Consider the following 20,028-nt stretch of genomic DNA (forward strand, 5'->3'; position numbering starts at 1 on the left):
GAATGATGCTCAGGGTCATGTATCTGGCCAGAACAGAGAATGAGTTAGCGGATAGATTGAGTTGTGCCTTCATAGCCCATGAATGGTCTGTGGACCAAGGGGTCGCAAATTGGTTCTTCCACCTCTAGGGAAGGCCGGACTTGGATCTCTTCACAGCGCCTTGGAACAGGAAACTTCCTCAGTTTTGCTCTGTGTACAGAACATGCAGCAAACCAGCCTCGGATGTCTTCCCCCGGCACTGGGGCGAGAATCTCCTGTATGTGTATCCTCCAGCTTCACTGGTAGCGAAGACTCACTTGAAGCTTCATGAGGACAAAGGAGCTGTGATCCTCATAACCCCTCATTGGCCAAGGCAGGTTTGGCTTCCACTCCTCAGGGAGATATCCATCCAGAAACTGATCAGGCTGGGGACCTTCTAAGATCTCATAACATAGGATTGAGCAGGTTGTCGCATCCCAACTTCCAAGCCCTGTCACTCTCAGCCTAGATGTTGAGGTTGATATTGCAATCACTCAGTCTCTCGCAAGATGCATCTCAGGTCCTGGTGGCTTTCAGAAAGCCTTCCACTAGAAAGTCATATGGACTGAAGTGGAGAAGGTTTTACGTATGGTGTTAGCAGAAGGCCCTAGATGAGTTTTCCTGTTCCTCCACAAAAACTAGTTTTGCTGGCTTGAAGACAAACTCTGTTAGAGTTCATCTAAGTGCAATTGGTGCATACCTCCATGGTGTAAATGGTACGCCCATCTCTGTTCAGCCTATAATTGTACGTTTCATGTGGGGCCTGATTCAGTTGAAGCCTTCCCTAAAGCTTTCCACTGTTTTGGGACCTCAACGTGGTGTTAGCTCAGCTGATGAAAGCTCCTTTTGAGCCCGCTGTACTTCTGTGACCTGAAGTACTTAACCTGAAATGTCATATTTTTGGTGACTGTCACTTCAGCATGAAGGATCAGCGGACTCCAGGCCTTAATGACTTATCCACTTTACACTGTTTTTCTATGACAGGGTGGTCTTATGTACGCACCCTAAGTTCCAGCCTAAGGTGGTGTCAGTCTACCATCTTAACCTGTCCATTGTCATGCTAACATTTTCCCAGGCCTATTCGCACCAAGACTAACATGCCCTGCACAGTTTGGACTGCAAAAGTGCCTTAGCCTTCTGTCTGGAACAGACAGAAGCCCATAGACAGTCCACCCAACTTTTTTGTTTCTTTTGATACGAATGAGTTTGGTATCGCTGTTGCCAAACAGATGCTTTCTAATTGGCTAGCAGACTGCATCTCCTTCTTTTATGCCCAGGTGGGATTGCATTTTGGGGGCCATTTCAAGGCTCAGCTTACTCTGTAAGAGCCATGGCAGTGTCTGTGGCCCACTTGCGAGTAGTTCCCATGGAAGAGATCTGTAAAGCTGTGACAGAGTTCTCACCACACATTCACAACGTATTGTTTGGATAGGGATGGCAGCTGTGACAGCAGGTTTGGCCAATCTATCCTTTGGAACTTGTTTGAGGTGAAGAACCCAACTCTGTTCCCGCCTAGGGCCTGTTTTTGTTCAGGCTGCCCTTCCTATTACCAACAAAACTTGTTGTGCCCGTTTGCACTTAATTTGGTGTTTTGTTGCTCCCCTTTTATGTTGGGGGGCAACCTGTAGCTAGAGATTCATCCATTTGTGAGGACTGCTATCTTGCTTGTCCTTGGAGAAAGCAGAGTTGCTTACCTGTAACAGATGTTCTGCAAGGACAGCAGGATGTCAGTCCTCATGAAACCTGATCTCCATCCTGTGGAGTTGGGTTTCCAGTACGTGGAGGTTTTTTTCTCCTTTTATAATTTTGAATTCTGTATTACAAGACTGAGGGTACCCCACGTGGACACATGGTATAATGTATGCTCAGTGAGGCTCAGTCAAAGTTCTGGAAACTTTGACATAAGTTTTCTGTGCCAGGCTCCATCTGATGATGTCACCCATGGGTGAGGACTGACATCCTGCTGTTCTTGGGAAAACAGCATTGTAGTCTATATGTGTATTGCTATATATACCCTGTCATCCTTACTCTTAAATAGTTTCTTCCCATTCTGTTTAGGAGGTGGGGTCCCAAGATTTTCTTCTCGGGTTATTTTGCCTGATAGATCAATTTTATGGTATAGTTTCTCAAATTTTTCTGTTTGGTCTGGTTTGGATTTTTGACAATTATATACTGGATCTTTCCTGAACTGCACCACTCCTAAGTAGTGGCGATGATGTCATGCTGGAAAAACAGTGTGATCTCTCTCCATCTGCTGATAGGGGGAGACGTGTGTTGCCTGGAGTGGTGTAGCAGGACTAATGGAAAGGAAATTAACAGGTAAGGAAAGGTAAGGACAATTTCAACTTTGATCCCTACAATATCTCACCATGCATTAACTTAATTTTGGCAGCAAGCACTCAACCCTGTCTGGACTGGGTGGGCTAGCATCCACAGGGGCTAAGAACAATGCAACTTTCTATTTAATCTAGCCAGACCAGTTCAGATGCATGGGTTATGCTCCCCAGATGGAGACAGAGAATAAAGGTTTGCTGATATCACCACTTATAGAGTCCATCTGCATTCAGACTTGCAGTATTCTTTGTCTCGAGCAGATGGTAGGCAAGCATCCTGTGACTTGAGTCCTTGGTTTTGTTAGGATGGGTGACGTGAAGTGTAGCTTTTGGATTGGGCCTGCTTCCAAGGTGACTAGTTGCTGGATACCCTCATCTGGTTGATTCTGTGGCAGATTATCAATTAGATGGCAACAAACTAATTATGCAGTTTCTCTCACAGACACAGAGTCATTGGAGCTTAGGGCCATTGCGTACAGTTAGCAGGATAAGCAGCCAAAATAGCAGTTCTACACTTATCCATTTAACTAAGCTGGGCAATGCTGAATATTTGCATTTATCCAGTTAAGATAGTTGGATAAGTGGCTCTGCCTCCAGAATGCCCCTTCCTGCCTCTTACTTAGCCAGCTAACTTTTTAGCAGGATAAAAGGTTAGCCAGCTATGTGGCAGCCTCTGACCATGCCCAGATATTCAAATGGCATCACTTGGCCAGCTAAATCTGAACTTAACTGGCTAAGTTTTTTTTATTGAAAAGCGGGCCCTAAAAGTTCATAAGTTTACATGCAATTATTAAAAAAGCAAAGCACCATTCCGGGCACAAACCCAGGCCCATCACTATTTCAGGACAGAATGCTTTGCTTCAAGGTCTGTTTAAAATCAGCTTCCACTTCACAACTCTGCACTTGAAGACTGTACATTTTATTTGGGTCTCTCGAAGCTTTTGATCTTGACATGAGGGTTTATCTTTTTTTTTTTTCTTCTTGTTTAATATCAGTTGTATGTACCAGAAACAGCGAAGGTTGTCAGCCTGATGCCAGAAAAAGCAAAATTTACATTTCTGTGTAGCAGACGCATGCTGTTCTGGCAAGGTTGCATTGACTTGAAGTCCGCAAGATGTCATGATTCACAAATTGACTGGGTGTCTCGTGATGAACTTGTAAATTTTGTGTTCAGGTATGCTGACAATATTCATTTATTCCTAGATTTCTAGAGATGAAGCTGTTAACCAGATAAGACTTGAAACAGAAGAAATACTGAAAGGTATAGTGAATGGATAGGAGAAACGCAAGCCTTTCTGTTATCTGACTTTTGTTTCAGCTATCTGACTTTTGTTCTCATGAGAGCACAACCTCAGGTGCAGCGGCTTGTGTAATAGCCCTTCAGTAAACAATCTTCAGAGGGATAGCTGTGTTAGTCTGGTGTGTTAAAAATGACACAAACTGGTGGTGCCTTATAGACTAACCAATTTATTGTGACACGAGTATCTGATGAAGTAAACTTTGGCCTGGAAAGCTCATGTCTCAATAAATTGGTTAGTCTATAAGATGCCACCTGCCTCATGTCATTTTTTTTCATTAAACAACAATATATTGAGGTTTATATTCTGTATTCACTGAGCAAATATAACTTAAAAGTTAGAGGACCAAAGGTTGTATGAATGGGATCTAAAGGTTTTATTCGCCCTGCCAAACATAACCGCAGCAAGTTTCTTATATAGTCACTCTGAGCTCTTTACAACAGCAGATCTGAATAGGAGAGGTTTTATAAAAGGAGAGGGACTTTTAGATTTCCTAGTGTGTAGAAGATGGACTCAGGACCAATGGGTATAGTGTACTCCTGACAGCAGTTGGGAGATGGAATCAAATTTCAGTCTGACGTCAGCCTACATATACTCGTGCAGGAAGCTCTGCTCTTCAGTATTTCTCAGTCTCCTTAGCAGTTTGGGACACTACACACACTTGCACAGCGTTAGAAAATCCAAACCAAAGAAGAGAGAAAATCTTACCTCTGTAAATATGTTACCTTTTTAGTTATCATGGTTGCTCCATTCGCTACTTTTTATTTCTACCTTTCTTCCCCCCCCTTTCCCCCTTTTTTCTTGCCTGCTCCCACTCTCTGTATCTTGTTCAATGTAATTCCTCCTGCTTTGAGTTAATTGTAAACCGGCGTGATGTGTTTCACGAACGTCGGTATATTAAAAGTTCTTAAATAAAAATAAATAAATAAAATACTAGACGAGCCCCACTCTCCTGCAGTGATATCTAAGGGTCCCTCCCCCAGTCGAGAATTCCTAAGGTGATTTCCGAGATCCCTCAGTGGTAAGCCTCGGTCCGGTAGCCGGTTCCTGGCGTGGACTTAGCCCCCTGAGTGGCTGAGAGGCAGCGGGTGCAATACCGAGCGCGGCAGTGAAAGTATTCCCCTCTCCCCCCCAGAGCCGGAGACCGCCCAGCACGAGACTGGGAAGCGCCGAGACAAGGTAAGGTAGAAAACTTTATTTAATCTCCAGTCTCCGAGGTTCGGTGAACCGCACAGATCGCCATCCGGCGTCTGTTCCATCAGGTTGAGCAGCCCCGCTCAGGCTAGGCCCCGATCCGGTGCGAGGGTCCTTCCACGTGGAGACCCGCCGGAGAGGGGGGGGGGGGGGGCGCCATCTTGCCTACGTGGTCATGCCATTTCCCAATTCTGCAGGCCGTACAACAACTGATTGACCTGGAATGGAATGCCCCGGAGGCCAGCTTCAAAGGAGGACAGGCCCTAGAAGCCCTATACCCCCTGGAACCCTCAGCCAGAGAACTCCTGGGGTTCCACAAAGTGGATGCCATGTTCTGCGCGGTCTCAAAGCGCACCGCCATTCCAGTCTGAGAAGCTGCACTCAAGGATGCCCAGAACAGACGTCAGGAATCCATCCTTAAACAGTCATTTGATGTCACAGCTATGTCCCTGCAGATCGCTGCCTGCTGTGCCGTGGTGACACGTGCCTGCTTGTCGCTGTCCAGGGACGCAACCACATCTGTCAACATTAGAACAGGCGATATCTTTCCTCATGGATGCGACCTCCGACCTGGTGCGCACCTCAGCCAGGGGTGTCTCATCCATAGTGGCAGCCAGAAGGCAACTCTGGCTCCGAAGTTGGTCAGCTGATGCGACTTCCAAGACTAAACGCATGAGAATGCCCTTTAAAGGAGCCCTCCTGTTCGGAAGCAAACTGGAGAAGTTAGCCGACAAATAGGGCAAATCCCCAGTACCTCTGCTACCAGAGGACAGGAACAGAAGAGGCCAACGCCCCTCTCCCCAAGTATCTAAGGGCAGAGGATCACAGCGTTTTAGACCTTACAAAAGTACATATCAAGCACCTCGCCCCGCAGGCAGGGGCCAGCCCTTTTGGAGCAAACACAACAAGAGGGGAGCCGGCTCTGGCCCAGGGCCCAGCCGCACCCCACAATGAGAATCGGCCGACCCATCCACAGGAAGAAGCCATAGGGGGCAGGCTTGCCCTATTCTACCAAAGATGGGTCAAGATAACAGCAGTCAAGTGGGTCCTAACCATCATTCAAAAGGGATACTATCTGGACTTCCACAACCTACCTCCGGATAAATTTGTGAAATCTTCTTGCCACGCCCCCTCCAAGAGTGGAAACCACACTGGCCAAATTGCTTGCCTTGAAGGCCATAACACTGGTGCCCACGCAACAACAAAATACTGGGCACTATTCCATCTATTTTATCGTCCCCAAGAAAGAGGGAACGTTACGGCCCATCCTGGACCTCAAGTCTGTCAACTGCTACCTGAGGGTACCACACTTCCGCATAGAAACCCTGCGCTCTGTCATAAGGGCGATACAGTCAGGAGAATTCCTTAGATCTCTGGACCTGTCAGAAGCCTACCTGCACATCCCGGTCCATCACGAGCATCAGCTTTCCTGAACTTCGCGATCCTGGACCACCACTACCCTTCGGGCTCGCCACAGCCCCTCAAACGTTCACCAAAATTATGGTTGTAGTGGCGGCGACACTGAGGAAAAGGGAGTCCTCGTACACCCATATCTGGACAATTGGCTGATCAGGGCAAAATCTCCAGAGGAAAGTCAACAGGCGACCACCAGAGTCAAGACTCTACTGGAGAACCTCGGGTGGGTGGTCAACACAAACTAGAGCTGTCTGCAGCCCTCCCAATCTCTAGAATACCTGGGGGTCTGATTCAACACCAGACGAGACAAGGTCATTCTGACTCCTACAAGGAGAAGAAAACTGATAGACCAATTACGAAATCTGTTAAGCAGTCTTAGCCCCAAGGTATGGGACTGCCTCCAAGTCCTTGGTCTCATGGTATCCACCCTGGAAGTGGTCCCATGGGGAAGAGCTCACATGCGACCGCTACAGCGCTCCCTACTGTCACGATGGAATCCGATGTCCCAGGACTACTCCATTCGCCTCCAGCTCCCGGAGGAAGTAAAGACCCAGCTCCAATGATGGCTACAAGAAGCCCATCTGAGCAAGGGAGTGAGGCTATCCCCACCGACCTAGATCCTGCTCACCACGGATTCCAGCCCACGAGGGTTGGGAGCCCACTGCCAGGAACTGACTGCCCAGGGGCAATGGGACAAGGAAGAGTTGGGATGGAACATCAATTGACTGGAAGCCCGGGCAGTCAGACTAGCCTGCCTATGGTTCAGTCACAGACTCCGGGGCGAATCGATCAGAGTCATGTCGCCAACGCCACAACGGTTGCCTACATTAACCGCCAGGGAGGAACCAGAAGCCAACAGGTGTCCCTGGAAATAGATCCCCTAATGGAGTGGGCGGAAGCAAAGAGATCTCAGCCGCCCACATCGCGGGAAAATACATCACTGCAGATTACCTCGGCAGAGAAAGTTTAGACCCAGGGGAATGGAGGCTGTCGACCACAGCCTTCCAGTTGATAGTAAACCACTGGGGAACACCAGCCATGGATCTCCTGGCAACCCAGTCCAACACCCAAGTTCCCAACTTCTTCAGTTGCAGACGGGAACCACAATCCCAAGGGATCGAAGCCCTCATCCAGACCTGGCCACCGGAAGTCCTGCTTATACGCCTTCCCCCCGTGGCCACTACTGGGCGGGATCATCCGCAAGATAGAATGCCACAGGGGGCTAGTACTTCTAGTGGCCCCGGACTGGCCAAGAAGGCTGTGGTATGCAGACATGCGAAGACTGCTGACAGGGAGCCCTCTCCCTCCACCTCCACACAGGGATCTGCTCCAGCAAGGCCCCATCCTCCACAAAGACCCAACTCTATTCTCTCTTACAGTCTGGCAATTGAGAGGACACGCCTGAAGAAGAGCGAATACTCGAGGGCGGTGATTGACACCTTGCTCTGAACACGCAAGTTTTCCACGTCCCTAACCTACATACGAATATGGAGAATATTCGAAGCCTAGTGTGAAGACCGCGACATGATTCCGTGGACAAAATTCCCACTATTCTGGAATTTCTGCAGGACGGCTTACAGAAGGGGTTGTCTCTCAACTCCATCAAGGTTCAGATGGCCGCGTTGGCCTGCTTCAGAGCCAAAGTGGACGGTAGCAGCCTAGCCTGTCACCCGGACGTCTCCCGCTTCCTGAGAGGGGTCAAGCAGATCAGACCACCCCTAAAGTGGTCGGTACCCCTATGGAACCTCAATCTAGTACTAGACTTCCTAGCAAGAGCCTCCTTCAGACCTAACCGCGGTCTGTCCCTACGACTCCTAACCTTGAAGACTGCATTCCTAGTGGCAATATGTTCGGCCCGTCACATCTCCGAACTTCAAGCACTATCCTGCCGAGAGCCGTTCCTCAGATTCACACCGGGATCCATACAGCTACGCACGGTCCCCTCCTTCCTCCCAGAGATGGTTTCTCGGAAGACTCTCACTGGCTCCACCATCTTAACGTCGGCAGACTCCTAGTCCGATACCTGGAAAGGTCGGAATCCGTACAAATGACAGACCACCTATTCGTCCTTCACAGCGGGAAGAAACAAGGGGAAGCGGCCTCACGGGCAACCATAGCCCGTTGGGTCAAAGACGTAATCAAGGCGGCCTACGTAGAGGCAGGCAAGCCACCCCTACAAGTCAAGGCCCATTCCACTAGAGCCCAGGCAGTGTCCTGGGCGGAAACCAAGATGCTGTCACCCGCCAAGATCTGTCGGGCGGCGACATGGTCCTCCATTCACACCATCTCTAGGTTCTACCGCCTGGATGTTCAGGCTCCGGAGGACACAGCATTCGCAAGGGCAGTACTAAGTGGGCCACGGGCAGCCTCCCACCCGGTTCGGGAGAAGCTTTTGTACATCCCATTGGCCTGAGTCCATCTGCTACACGCTAGGAAATGGAGAAATTACTTACCTGATAATTTTGTTTTCCTTACTGTAGATAGATGGACTCAGTATCCCGCCCACGGCTGCCACCAAACACGGAACCTCGGGTGACAATCCCCAAGAGCAAGAAAAACACGGGTAAGACACGCTTTCCTCTAATTAAGACACCCATAGTTACCGGGTGTCGGCGTTTCTCAGTTGAGTGCATTGGCTATAACCCCAGCTATAACCCACATCAATCAGTTCAAGTTAATTAAGTCATTCAAGTTAATCAAGGTTAACCAAGTTAATCAAATTATTCAGAACACATATATCCACAATTGCTTTTCGAAGAGAATACTGAAGAGCAGAGCTTCCTGCAGGGGTATATGTACTAGTGCTGACGTCAGATTGAAATCTGACTCCATCTCCAACTGCTATCAGGAGCACACTATACCCATTGGTCCTGAGTCCATCTGTCTACACTAAGGAAAACGAAATTATCAGGTAAGTAATTTCTCCATTATCTCACCACCACTATGACTAACCTCAGTGTCTCCCTGCAGAACCGGGGAACCCTGAGAGCTACATTTACCTTATTCAAATCCAAAATCAGCTGAAACATTCTTTCATCAGAACCACAAAATATATGGGATATCACCCTGTTCTTTGCCCATAGATGTCATAAGCAGTCTACCGTCCCTTGAATCGTTATGTCTTGAACTGGACAAGGAAATTGTAACTGTAGCCATCTTTTATCACACGTAGGACCCACTAATCGTTTGTAATTTTGGCCCGCTCCTCATAAAAGATCACCACATTCCCCCCCCCCTCCCCCCCCCAATGCCTGGAACTGAAGTCATTGTGATTGCTTCACATCTCCTGTGCCTGGTCCTACCACCCCGAAAGGACTGACTCCTGGACTGAAAACGTGAAGCGGTTTATCTCTGAGGCCCTGAAGAAACCTGAGCTTGAAGAAATCCCCCTATGACCTCGAAACCAAGCCTGGGCAGGAAATCATCTGCCCCTAGGCTTGTCTTCTGGTAACTAATGAACTTTGGATTCTCCCAGATGCTTCATCATCTGTTCCAAGTCTTCTCTTTTCCGAAGTTTTCCTTTAAATGGAAGAGCTTCCAGCTGAGACTTGGACCAAAACATCGACAGTCTAAACCCGTAGCCACAGCAATCTCCTGGCTGGCAACTCAGAAAAATCATAATCCTTGAAGATGTCTGGATCAGGTCATATAGAGTATCACCGCCGCCTCCAGCTATTCAGACTGCAGTACAGCTGGTCCCGACCCAGCTTGCATCTCTTGTAACTGCTGAACCCAACACAGAAAAGCCTTCTGCATAAAACTGCTACAAATGGTAGCCTGTATACTCAGTAGGCACCTCCAAAAAAGTTGGTTGAAGCTCCAACTTACAATCTTGTACATCCCTCAGCATGGCCGAACCTGTTATTGGAATGGTAGCCGTCTCAGAGACCGTTGATATGGATGCGTCGACCTTAGGGAGAGTTAAAAACTCAGTCTCTTCTGGCAATGGATAAAGCTTCACCCTTAAGCTGTACTTCGCTGTGTCCCATTCCTGAACTGCCAGCTTCTTCACCGATTTATGGAAGGGGAATGCTTTAGCCTTGCCACACAAACCATCCAATACGATATCCACTCCCTCTAGGTTAAACTCCTCCTGGGATACCTTGATCCCCAGGTCCTGAAGCACAGGAGGGATGAAAGGCCAGAGCTCCTTTCTTTGGAATAAGCGCACCACCTCCAGGACATCCTCGACTGGACCAGTCGCATCCAACATCAGAACTGCCCCTGGGGAATCCCCCAGTGCAGCCACTGGATCATCAGAGTTCTCTATATCCTTGGCTAAGCCTGCCTGTGAGGAAAGACCCAGAACTGGCAAATGCTCTCCAAACGCTTACTTAACTGATGTGGGATTCTTTCCGGGCTGGGACTCGCCCTCAGATCGTGACCTGGACCTAGAATTATCCTTTGCACGCTCAGCTAAATAAGCCTTGTGCATAAGTAAAATAAACTCAGGAGAAGAAAGCCTGACACTCATCTGAATCCAAAAGGGAGTCGGCCTGGTCCAAACTCTCCTAACCAGGGGAGAGTCATCACCAGCAGAGCCTTCCAGACTTCCCCTGTGCCAGCAATGGTGGGAGACAGCCACGGTGGGGATTCCCTGTCCTCCCCCATTGAAGCAGAATGCCCTGCTGAAGCAACAAATATGGCTGCCGTTCCTCCGCTGATAATGGCCACCTCCACAGGAAGCCTAGACCATCGGGAGTCTTATCAACCTAATTGCCACAGCAGTAGCAGACCAACCTCCCCCGCCCAAGTGCCTTCACTTCCCGTGGCATACTCTGAGCACAGGCCTGCTTTGCTGTGCACCATGACCACATGACTGGGCCACTAGCGGCTACCGCTTTACTCACTGGAGAAAACTTATAAAAATAGCCTTGCACTGAGCTGCTACTGAAAGCAGATCGGTGCTGCTCGAAATAACTGCAAACCCAGCTGCTGCGATTAAAAGAATGGGAGGCACTTGGCTGTAACTTTTTTTTTTTTTTTTTTTAACAAACTTTAGGTCCCACACAACAGTAGAGCCCTGGTCAAAAAGAATAAAGTGTATACTTTCCTCCTCCCTTGGGCTGCAAGTGCAGAACAACTAGAGGATCCCGATGCTGCCTGATGAGGGATCTGGACCACCAGGTTCGAGCCATAAAAGGGTCACCAATGCCCCTGCTCGTCTGCCCCAGACTAGGGAGAAAGATCCCACCTGGACCCTCACAATCTCATGGGGGGATCCAGAATCCTTCTATTCTTTTTAAAATTTTCACATCATTCATTTTTGTTTCTCTCCAGACTGCAGGTTTTGCACCAGCTGCTGGAGATAAAGAAATATTGAGGGACAAGTACAGTATCCGTGAAACTTTTTCTGTCTCCATCTGCTGGCAGGGATGTAAAACCCAGGTAGTGATATAGGTATGTATAAGGAACTATAGATATCGATATATATATCTACACACAATGTGTATGTATATATATATATTTCTATAGATATACAAATATACATACACACACACACACAGTATGGTCTCCAGAATTGTACATGGTATTCCAAATGAGGTCATGCCAGGGACAATATCACCTTCTTTTTTTTTCTGCTGACCATTCTTCAGAAACCTTTGTGCTGTGTCAAATTTAAAATGCATGTTCCTTCTTAACTTCTAAATTAGTGTTATGGAAGATCTCTCTCTAGAGTTAAAAAATTGTTTAATTTTAACCTGCAAGGAAATGAGTTGGAGCTGATAGAGGGAAGGAAGGAAGGAGAGGGGCAATATGTAAGGAATAAACTGCATCATGCCTGATTTATTCCACTTGATAGGGGTAGAAATCTTCAACAACCATGTATGTTAAGACACTATTTCCTAAATATACATCTAGTATGGCCCTCTTAATATAGTACATGATCCCAGATACTGACCAAAACAAAATAGGGAAGGCGAAGTGGAGATCTATCAGCTCACCCAAAGTGAGGAAGCTGTAATGGCAGCAGCAAGGGGGCCTGTCAATCAGAATGATTGCTCACAGATCCTGGTCTCCACACATTTCTGTTGCAAATGTATGCAGGTACATTGTACTACTGCCATCATGTGGGGTTTCCTTTTGAAAATAAGCTTGCAGTCCTACAGATAGTTTCAAAATTGCCCTGAATTATCAGCACTCCATACTGATAAAAGAATTAAGACTAACTCAGCAAGCCTTCAAATCAACAACTAAACTAGAAATCGGACTATTCAAATCCTCCCAACTTCAAATTTGCCTTATTTACGCCCCCCCCAGGACTCCTAGAAGCCGACCCCTCTCCCCTCATCGAAATTATAGCCAAACATATCAACTCTAACTCACCTGCTATCATTTTAGGAGACTTCAACATCCATGTTGACTCCCCCTCCCCATCATCCAATTGCGAAGCCCTCCTCTCCTCCTTCCAGGCTATGGGATTCAAACAAATCATAAATAATCCCACTCACAAGGCAGGCCACACGCTTGACCTGATATTCACAAATGAAACCATCTCGCCCATCTCCCCACCTTCCTGTTTCCCTATCCCCTGGTCAGATCATTCGTTGATAGTTACAAAATTAGCCATTAAACAAAAACAGACCCCCATTGCAACCAAATCCTCCATCCAATTCAGGAAACCTTGTTCCATGGACACTCTCAACAACAGCCTTGCCAAAGACCTAACTAAACTGGACCTCACAGATGCTGATACCGCCATTAACTCCTGGCAAACCATCACACATGCAGTGGCAAACACTATTTGCCCCTTATCCTCAAAAGTTATCAACCCAGCACGCACGAACAAAAAACCCTGGTTCTCTACTGAATTAAGAAAACTCAAACAAGACCTACAACACAAAGAACAACGCTGGCGGAAAGATCCCTCCCCCACCTCATTGGCTTCTTACAAAACAGCAATGAGCTTCTACAGAACATCCATCACCCGCACCAAATGAGATTTTTATGCCAAAAAAATACACGGTTTCTTATACGACCCTAAAACTCTCTTCTCATATGTGGCAGCCCTCACCACTCCCACTCCCCCTACCTTCTCAGAAGAAGAAGCCCAAAACAAATCTACAGAGTTGGCGATTTTCTTTGACAACAAAATCAAAAACCTACTTGGCCCCCTGGCAACATCCAACACCTCATCAATCGCCTTACAACCTCCTAGCCAAACTCCTAGCCAAAATCCATCACCAACTATCCTTAAACAGACGCTAGAATCTCTTGAACCTACATCATCCCTGGAAATAGAATCGATTATCAAGAAAATGAAACCCTCTTCTCACCCATTGGACCAAATACCGACCAAACTCCTCCTCGCCATTCCCAACACCATTGCCAAACCTCTGGCAGACATCATAAATTGCTCCCTCAATCAAGGATCTATCCCTGACTCTAAAAATTGCTTCGCTGAAACCCTTACTAAAAAAACCCAATCTGGACCCAGCCAACCCTGTAAATTTCCGCCCCATCGCAAATCTACCTTTTATAGCTAAACTAATGGAAAAGCTTGTCAACTTCCGACTCACCGACTACTTGGACTCTCACAATATTCTATACCCTTCTCAATTCGGATTCAGGAAACGCTTAAACACAGAATCCCTCCTTCTTTCTTTAACGGACACTATCCTGATGGGCCTTGACAAGGGACAATCATACCTTCTAGCCCTACTCGACATTTCTGCGGCGTTTGACACAGTAAATCATGACATCCTCATCAACCGCCTAATGGAAATAGGCATCTCTGGCTCCGCACTGCTCTGGTTTAAATCCTTTCTGAACAACAGGCACTACAAAGTTAAAATAAACGACAAACTATCCCACCCCATTCCGTCAAAACAAGGAGTACCACAAGGTTCTTCACTTTCCCCTACCCTGTTCAATATATATCTACTCCCTTTATGCCAACTACTCAATAGCCTCAACCTCACCCATTTTATATACGCAGACGATGTGCAAATCATAATCCCCATCTCGGACCCCATCTCCTCTACTCTAAATTTCTGGAACAACTGCCTACACGCCATCAACCTGCTTCTCTCGAGTCTCAACCTGGTCCTAAATACGTCCAAAACGGAACTCCTGGTTATCTCCCCTAGCGATAACCACCCCTTCGCCAATAATGCAATAATCCCACTAGCAAGCCATGTCAGAGACCTTGGGGCCACCCTTGACTCTAGAATGAATTTCAAAAAATTCATTAATGCTACAACCAAAGAATGCTTCTTCAAGCTACAGGTCCTGAAGCAACTAAGACCGCTCTTACACTTCCAGGATTTCCGTTCTGTGCTTCAAGCAATACTGTTTTCAAAGATCGACTATTGTAACGCTCTACTACTCGGTCTCCCCGCTTCTTCGACCAAACCTCTACAGATGCTGCAAAACGCAGCGGCCAGGATCCTTACAAACACACGGCGCAAGGACCATATCACTCCAATCCTAAAAATCTTACACTGGCTTCCCATTCAATATAGAATACTTTTCAAAGCTCTCACTATCATCCACAAATCTGTCTACCAACAATCCACTCTCCAACTCACCTTCCCTCTTGAACTACATACTTCCGCAAGGCCAATAAGAACTGCCTACAAAAGCTCGCTCAAGGCCCCTCCCAACAAATCATCAGTCCACAACTCTATTCACAAGCGAGCACTTTCGACAGCAGGTCCGCTACATTGGAATTCGCTTCCTCAAGACTTACGCCAGGAACAATGCCATCTAACATTCAGAAAAAAACTTAAAACCTGGCTGTTCGCTCAAGCCTACCGTTGAAGGAACCCCTTTCGACCAACACTGTCTCTCACCCCTCAACCTCTCCCTTATCCCTCCCCCCTACTCACCTCCCCTCCACTCCTCCCACCGGACATACCATGTTAATAACCGCTGAGGATAAATCTCTGTTTATGTATTACTAATTTATTGTTTTTTGTTGATTATATTTATCACTCCTATTGTTATAGTTTAATTCTGCCCTATCTTCCATCTTCCATGTTTTACGCTCCCTGTTTTAATGTAACTTTTTCATTTCTACCTAGATGTTAATTTGGTTTTCCCCCTGTTCTATTGTAAACCGGTATGATAAGACCTGGTCTTGAATATCGGTATAGTAAAAGAAGTTAAATAAATAAATAAATTTATTTAATCTTTCCTCATCCACTTATGATTGTTGCTCTACGTCAGTCTCCTGCATTTTTCCATTATAAGTTCTGCCTCTTTTATTATATGACTAAATTATTCTTCCTTCTATGTTTTCATCTTCAGAAAAATTTCCAGAGGCTGATGCATATGAAGTAATGGAATCTTTCAGTGCTGTTACGAAAGATGTTTTTAGAAACCTTGTTTTGAATGAATACAAGCGGTAAAATGATCAACTTTTTAATTAATTCTACATAATATAATGTGCTGTCCTGTAAACGGGTTCTAATTATTTGATCCAATATCTTTGTTTCACAGGTGTGATGGCAGAGATCTCACTTCTCTCCGGAACATAAATTGTGAAGTTGATTTGTTTAAACCTCTCCATGGATCAGGATTATTTCAGAGAGGACAAACGCAGGTAGTATTCTGAAACTGTGAAAACCACCAATCTGTAGTTTATTTCAAGGAGCAGTATATATTGGTTGCAGTATTTTTTTTCCCCCCAGATTCCTTTGATGTACAAAGAATCATATGAGCATTGGTGATGCCCTTGAGACATTTCTATTGTAGGTGGTGGGCTATTAACCAGGGAAACCAGAGTTCAAATCCCATTGCCACTCATGACCTTGGGCAAGTTACTTCCCCCCCCCCCCCCCCCATTGCCTCAGGTACAAACTTGGATTGTGAGTCCCCTGGGGATAGGGAAATAACTATAGTACTTGAATGTAATCTACTTTGAAGTGATTTAAAAGCGGAATCTAAAAAAAAAAAAAAAAAGTGATCATCTTTAAATGATATTGAATGCAAAAATCGAAAATTCAGAAATGTTCTCAACGTAACAACTGGTATATGATTAGAACCTGGTGTTTTAGCCTGGGTTGCTGGCTGTATTGCACGCGCTATGCTACCAGAAAGATTTGATTTAAGGTGATTTTTTCCTGTCTCTTAGGTTGCTGATTATAAGGTGACAAGATTCGCTCTGCTTCTTTATGGTGATTATTTAATCACTCTGGATGTCAGATGCAAGGGTTGATGAATCTGAGTTCTGAGACTGCCAAGGTCTTTCCCCTACGTAAGATGATTAAATGCATCATCTTCTGTGATTGTGAGTCACCTGCCTTAAAGGGGGTCAAGACCATAAACAATCTGTTTCCTGTTCGTACCCCGGATCAGTTCAGATGAGTCGGTTTATGCATCCCTACCAGCAGATGGAGGCAGAGAACAAACCTTTGAGGCACTGCTACATACCGAGAGTGCCACCTGCAGTCCCTCAGTATTTCTCTGTCTCCAGCAGTTGGTAGAGGTGCATTCCTGCAGTCTGTAGGTGTTTTGAGAAAAAAAAAAGGATAAGAGGATTCAGCTCCCTGAGGTGTTAGGTTCCTTCCTGGGCCATCCGTTGGATAGAGCAGGCCAAGCCGGGGGTTGGCAGTCCCTGTCAGGACTTGGCCCTTTTTTGGCAGGGGTGGGGGTAGATAGCCAGGGGCCCTGGTTCTTTTTCCCTCTCTGGGCCATTGCTTCCTCGGTGTGCCTGGTTCCTCAGCAGGTAGCCTCCAGAAGCAGGGGAGTAGTTCTTTCCCCCTTTTTTCTTTTTGGCCCTGTTTCTTTAATAAAAAAAAAAAAAAAGCAATGAAGCCGGGAGAGAGGCTGCAGCAGCATTTCAATGCAGTGCTGAGGAGCAAAGTGTTTTGTTTTGTTTTTTTCTGCTGGGAGGCAGGCAGGAGGGAGTGGGACGAATTGGCTGCCTTTATCGGGGGTGGGATAGTGCTGTATTTCAGCCCTGGTTCTCTTTCCCTCTCTGGGCCATCGCTTCCTCGGTGTGCCTGGTTCCTCAGCAGGTAGCCTCCAGAAGCAGGGGAGTAGTTCTTTCCCCCTTTTTTCTTTTTGGCCCTGTTTCTTTAATTTAAAAAAAAAAAAAAAGCAATGAAGCCGGGAGAGAGGCTGCAGCAGCATTTCAATGCAGTGCTGAGGAGCAAAGTGTTTTGTTTTGTTTTGGTTTTTTCTGCTGGGAGGCAGGCAGGAGGGAGTGGGACGAATTGGCTGCCTTTATCGGGGGTGGGATAGTGCTGTATTTCAGCACCAGGACAGCACTCAGTGCAATTGCTGAGGCTACCTTTATTTTTAGGCCCGACCGCCCCGACATGCCAGCTCCTACGCAGCTCGGCAGACTTTGCTGTAGCTGCAGTTTGAGGTGAACTCGCTTCAATGCGGCCCTATTTTGCCACGATTCTGCTTCAGGGGGCCCCAGACCTCAGCGGGACCCCTGGGCAGTGGTGACAAAGTGCAGGTGGCTGGATCAGCTCATGAGGCCCCGGGGGGCGGGGAGGGTCAGAGGAGCTGATGGCCATTTCAGCAACACATGCAGAAGTGCAGGCTGCCATTTTGGAACCCCGGGGTTCCCCTCCCACACTTTTTTTCCTCTGGGGAAAGGACCCTGCTGGTGGCAGGGGGTGGAGTGGGGCTCGGGAGAGAGTTGATCAGGACTTTTATTCCTCGGACCTGGAGGTCTTTTCCACGGGTTTTGTGCTTCTCCTTCATAAGGCTTATTTAGCCAGGAAGCAGTTAGGGGCAATGAAGCCTTTTGCCTAGGAAGTCCCAGATGTCCAAGAGGGCTAGAGGGGCCTGTGGAGTCAGGAGGGATCCTGAGGATGCTGGGTCTTGGGCGAGCCCCGGAGCAGGGCAATTCGTCGGATAACCTGGATGATCCTGAGCAACTTCGGGTCCGGTGGCACCGGGCAAGGACCCTGTTAGTGCCCTGGGAGATCCGAGACAGAACCTGGACCGAGATCCATTGGAGGTTTTGGGGGATCCCATGCAGAATCCGGACGTTCAGGACCTGGAGGCAATTCCAGTCGCAGAAGGAGATGACCCATGTGTAGTCCGGCTGTTTCGGAGAAAGGAACTGGGTCCATTGATTTCCCCAGGTGCTGGAGGAGCTCGGTATTAAGGACGTCCAGGAAGACTCTGACAAAGAAGGAGGGAATCCGCTCCTGGAGGGATTGCGGAGACCCCCTACCACTTTTCTGTTACTGAAGCAGGTGAAGAAGTTGGTGTATCGGGAGTAGGAATCTCCTGAGGGGGGCCTGAAGGTCGCGAGAGCTGTGGGGAAATTATATCCCTTGCTGGAATAGACCTTGGAGTTATGGAGAGTTCCCAAAGTGGATTCAGCCGTTTCAGTGGTTACTAAGGAAACTACCATACTGGTGATGGGAGCGGCGGCTCTCAAGGATCTCCAGGATAGGAAGCTAGAGATTCTGCTAAAGCAGCTTTTTGAAGTCTCAGCTCTGGCTCTTTGAGCAGCGGTGTGCAGAAGTATGATGCAGAGAGCCTGTTTGTCCTGGATGCAGAAGACACATGGCAAGTGTTCTGGAACGGCATCTGAGGTGGCGCAGGCGGCCTGTTTAGAAGTGGGAGTGGCCTGTGGCCGATGCTCTATACAATATGGTCCAAACTTTTGTCAGGAGTATGGTCTCATGTGACTCTGAAATTGGTCAGCAGTGTGTGGTCTAAGGCCCAGCTGTCAAACCTCCCTTTCAGGGGGATGCTCCTCTTTGGGGAGGATTTGGAGAAGCTAGTGAAGCAGTTGGGAGAATCGAAAGGCAATAAGTTGCCTGAAGACAGGAAGAGTCCTAGGAAGTCCTTTCTGCCGCGAGCTCGTTTTCGAGAGGCTAGGAGGTTTCAAGTGGGCAGAGCCCCTGCACAAGCTTCACAGAAACCGAGTTTGGGCAGACAGCAGCCCTTTCGGAATCAGTGCAAGTCCCCAAGGGACGGTTGGTCCCAAGGAGGAAGCGGAAGTAAGGTCAGACAATGAAGGTGTGAGGGTCCACACCTCTCAGGATGTTATCAGAGGGAGGCTCTTGCTTTTTTTTTTTTTTTTTTTTTTTACGAGGAGTGGACCAGAATAACATTGGACCAGTGGGTCCTTTAGGTGGTAAGAGACAGTTATGCCTTAGAATTTTCTTGGCTGCTCAGGGATGCTTTTGTAGTTTCCCGCCGCGTCTCCTGGAGTAAGTGGGAAGCGGTATGGAACATGCTCCAGCGCTTACAGCTCCTACGCGCCATTGTTCCGGTGCATCCCTCAGGAGAGTGGGCAGGGCAGGTATTCAGGGTACTTCGTAGTGCCAAAGAAGGAAGGGATTTTTCGGCCCATTCTCTATTTGCAGAAGGTGAATACTGCCTTCCAGGTGCCACTGTTTCGGATCGAGATGTTGCGCACAGTGATAGTGCAGTGCACAAAGGAGTTTCTAGTTATGTTGTGAACCGCTACGATGACATGTCCTAGTGACGGTATATAAAGCCTAATAAATAAATAATAGTGTCCCTGGATCTGTTGGAGGCCTACCTTCATATCCCTATTCGACCCGAGTATCAGCAGTTTCTGAGGCCCATGGTTCTGGGAGAGCATTTCCAATTTCGAACTCTTCCCTTTGGGCAGGCGACGGCACTGCGCATGTTCACAAAGGTGATGGTAGTAGTGGTGGCGGCTCTCAGGAAGGAGGACATTCTGGTACACCCATACCTGGATGATTGACTGATTTGAAGTCGGAAGTAGAGTGTTGTCGTTCAGTCCCGTGGGTTCTCCAACTTCTTGGGGAATTGGCTGGGTGACTAACCTCGCAAAAAGTCATCTGAAGCTGACTCTA

At 47.4% G+C, this 20,028-nt stretch overlaps 1 protein-coding gene across 1 annotated transcript in view; it reads left to right on the top strand.

Annotated features, from left to right (window-relative positions):
• PNPT1 (polyribonucleotide nucleotidyltransferase 1) overlaps window positions 1-20,028 on the top strand; it is a 217,967-nt gene that overhangs the window by 82,136 nt on the left and 115,803 nt on the right. The window contains exons 11-13 of the mRNA XM_029593742.1: window positions 3,555-3,612; window positions 15,512-15,608; window positions 15,704-15,806. Coding sequence (XP_029449602.1) covers window positions 3,555-3,612; window positions 15,512-15,608; window positions 15,704-15,806 — 258 coding nt within the window. The remainder of the gene's footprint in view (window positions 1-3,554; window positions 3,613-15,511; window positions 15,609-15,703; window positions 15,807-20,028) is intronic.

Source organism: Rhinatrema bivittatum, chromosome 3, assembly GCF_901001135.1.
Source record: "Rhinatrema bivittatum chromosome 3, aRhiBiv1.1, whole genome shotgun sequence".
In the NCBI taxonomy this organism is placed as follows: domain Eukaryota; kingdom Metazoa; phylum Chordata; class Amphibia; order Gymnophiona; family Rhinatrematidae; genus Rhinatrema; species Rhinatrema bivittatum.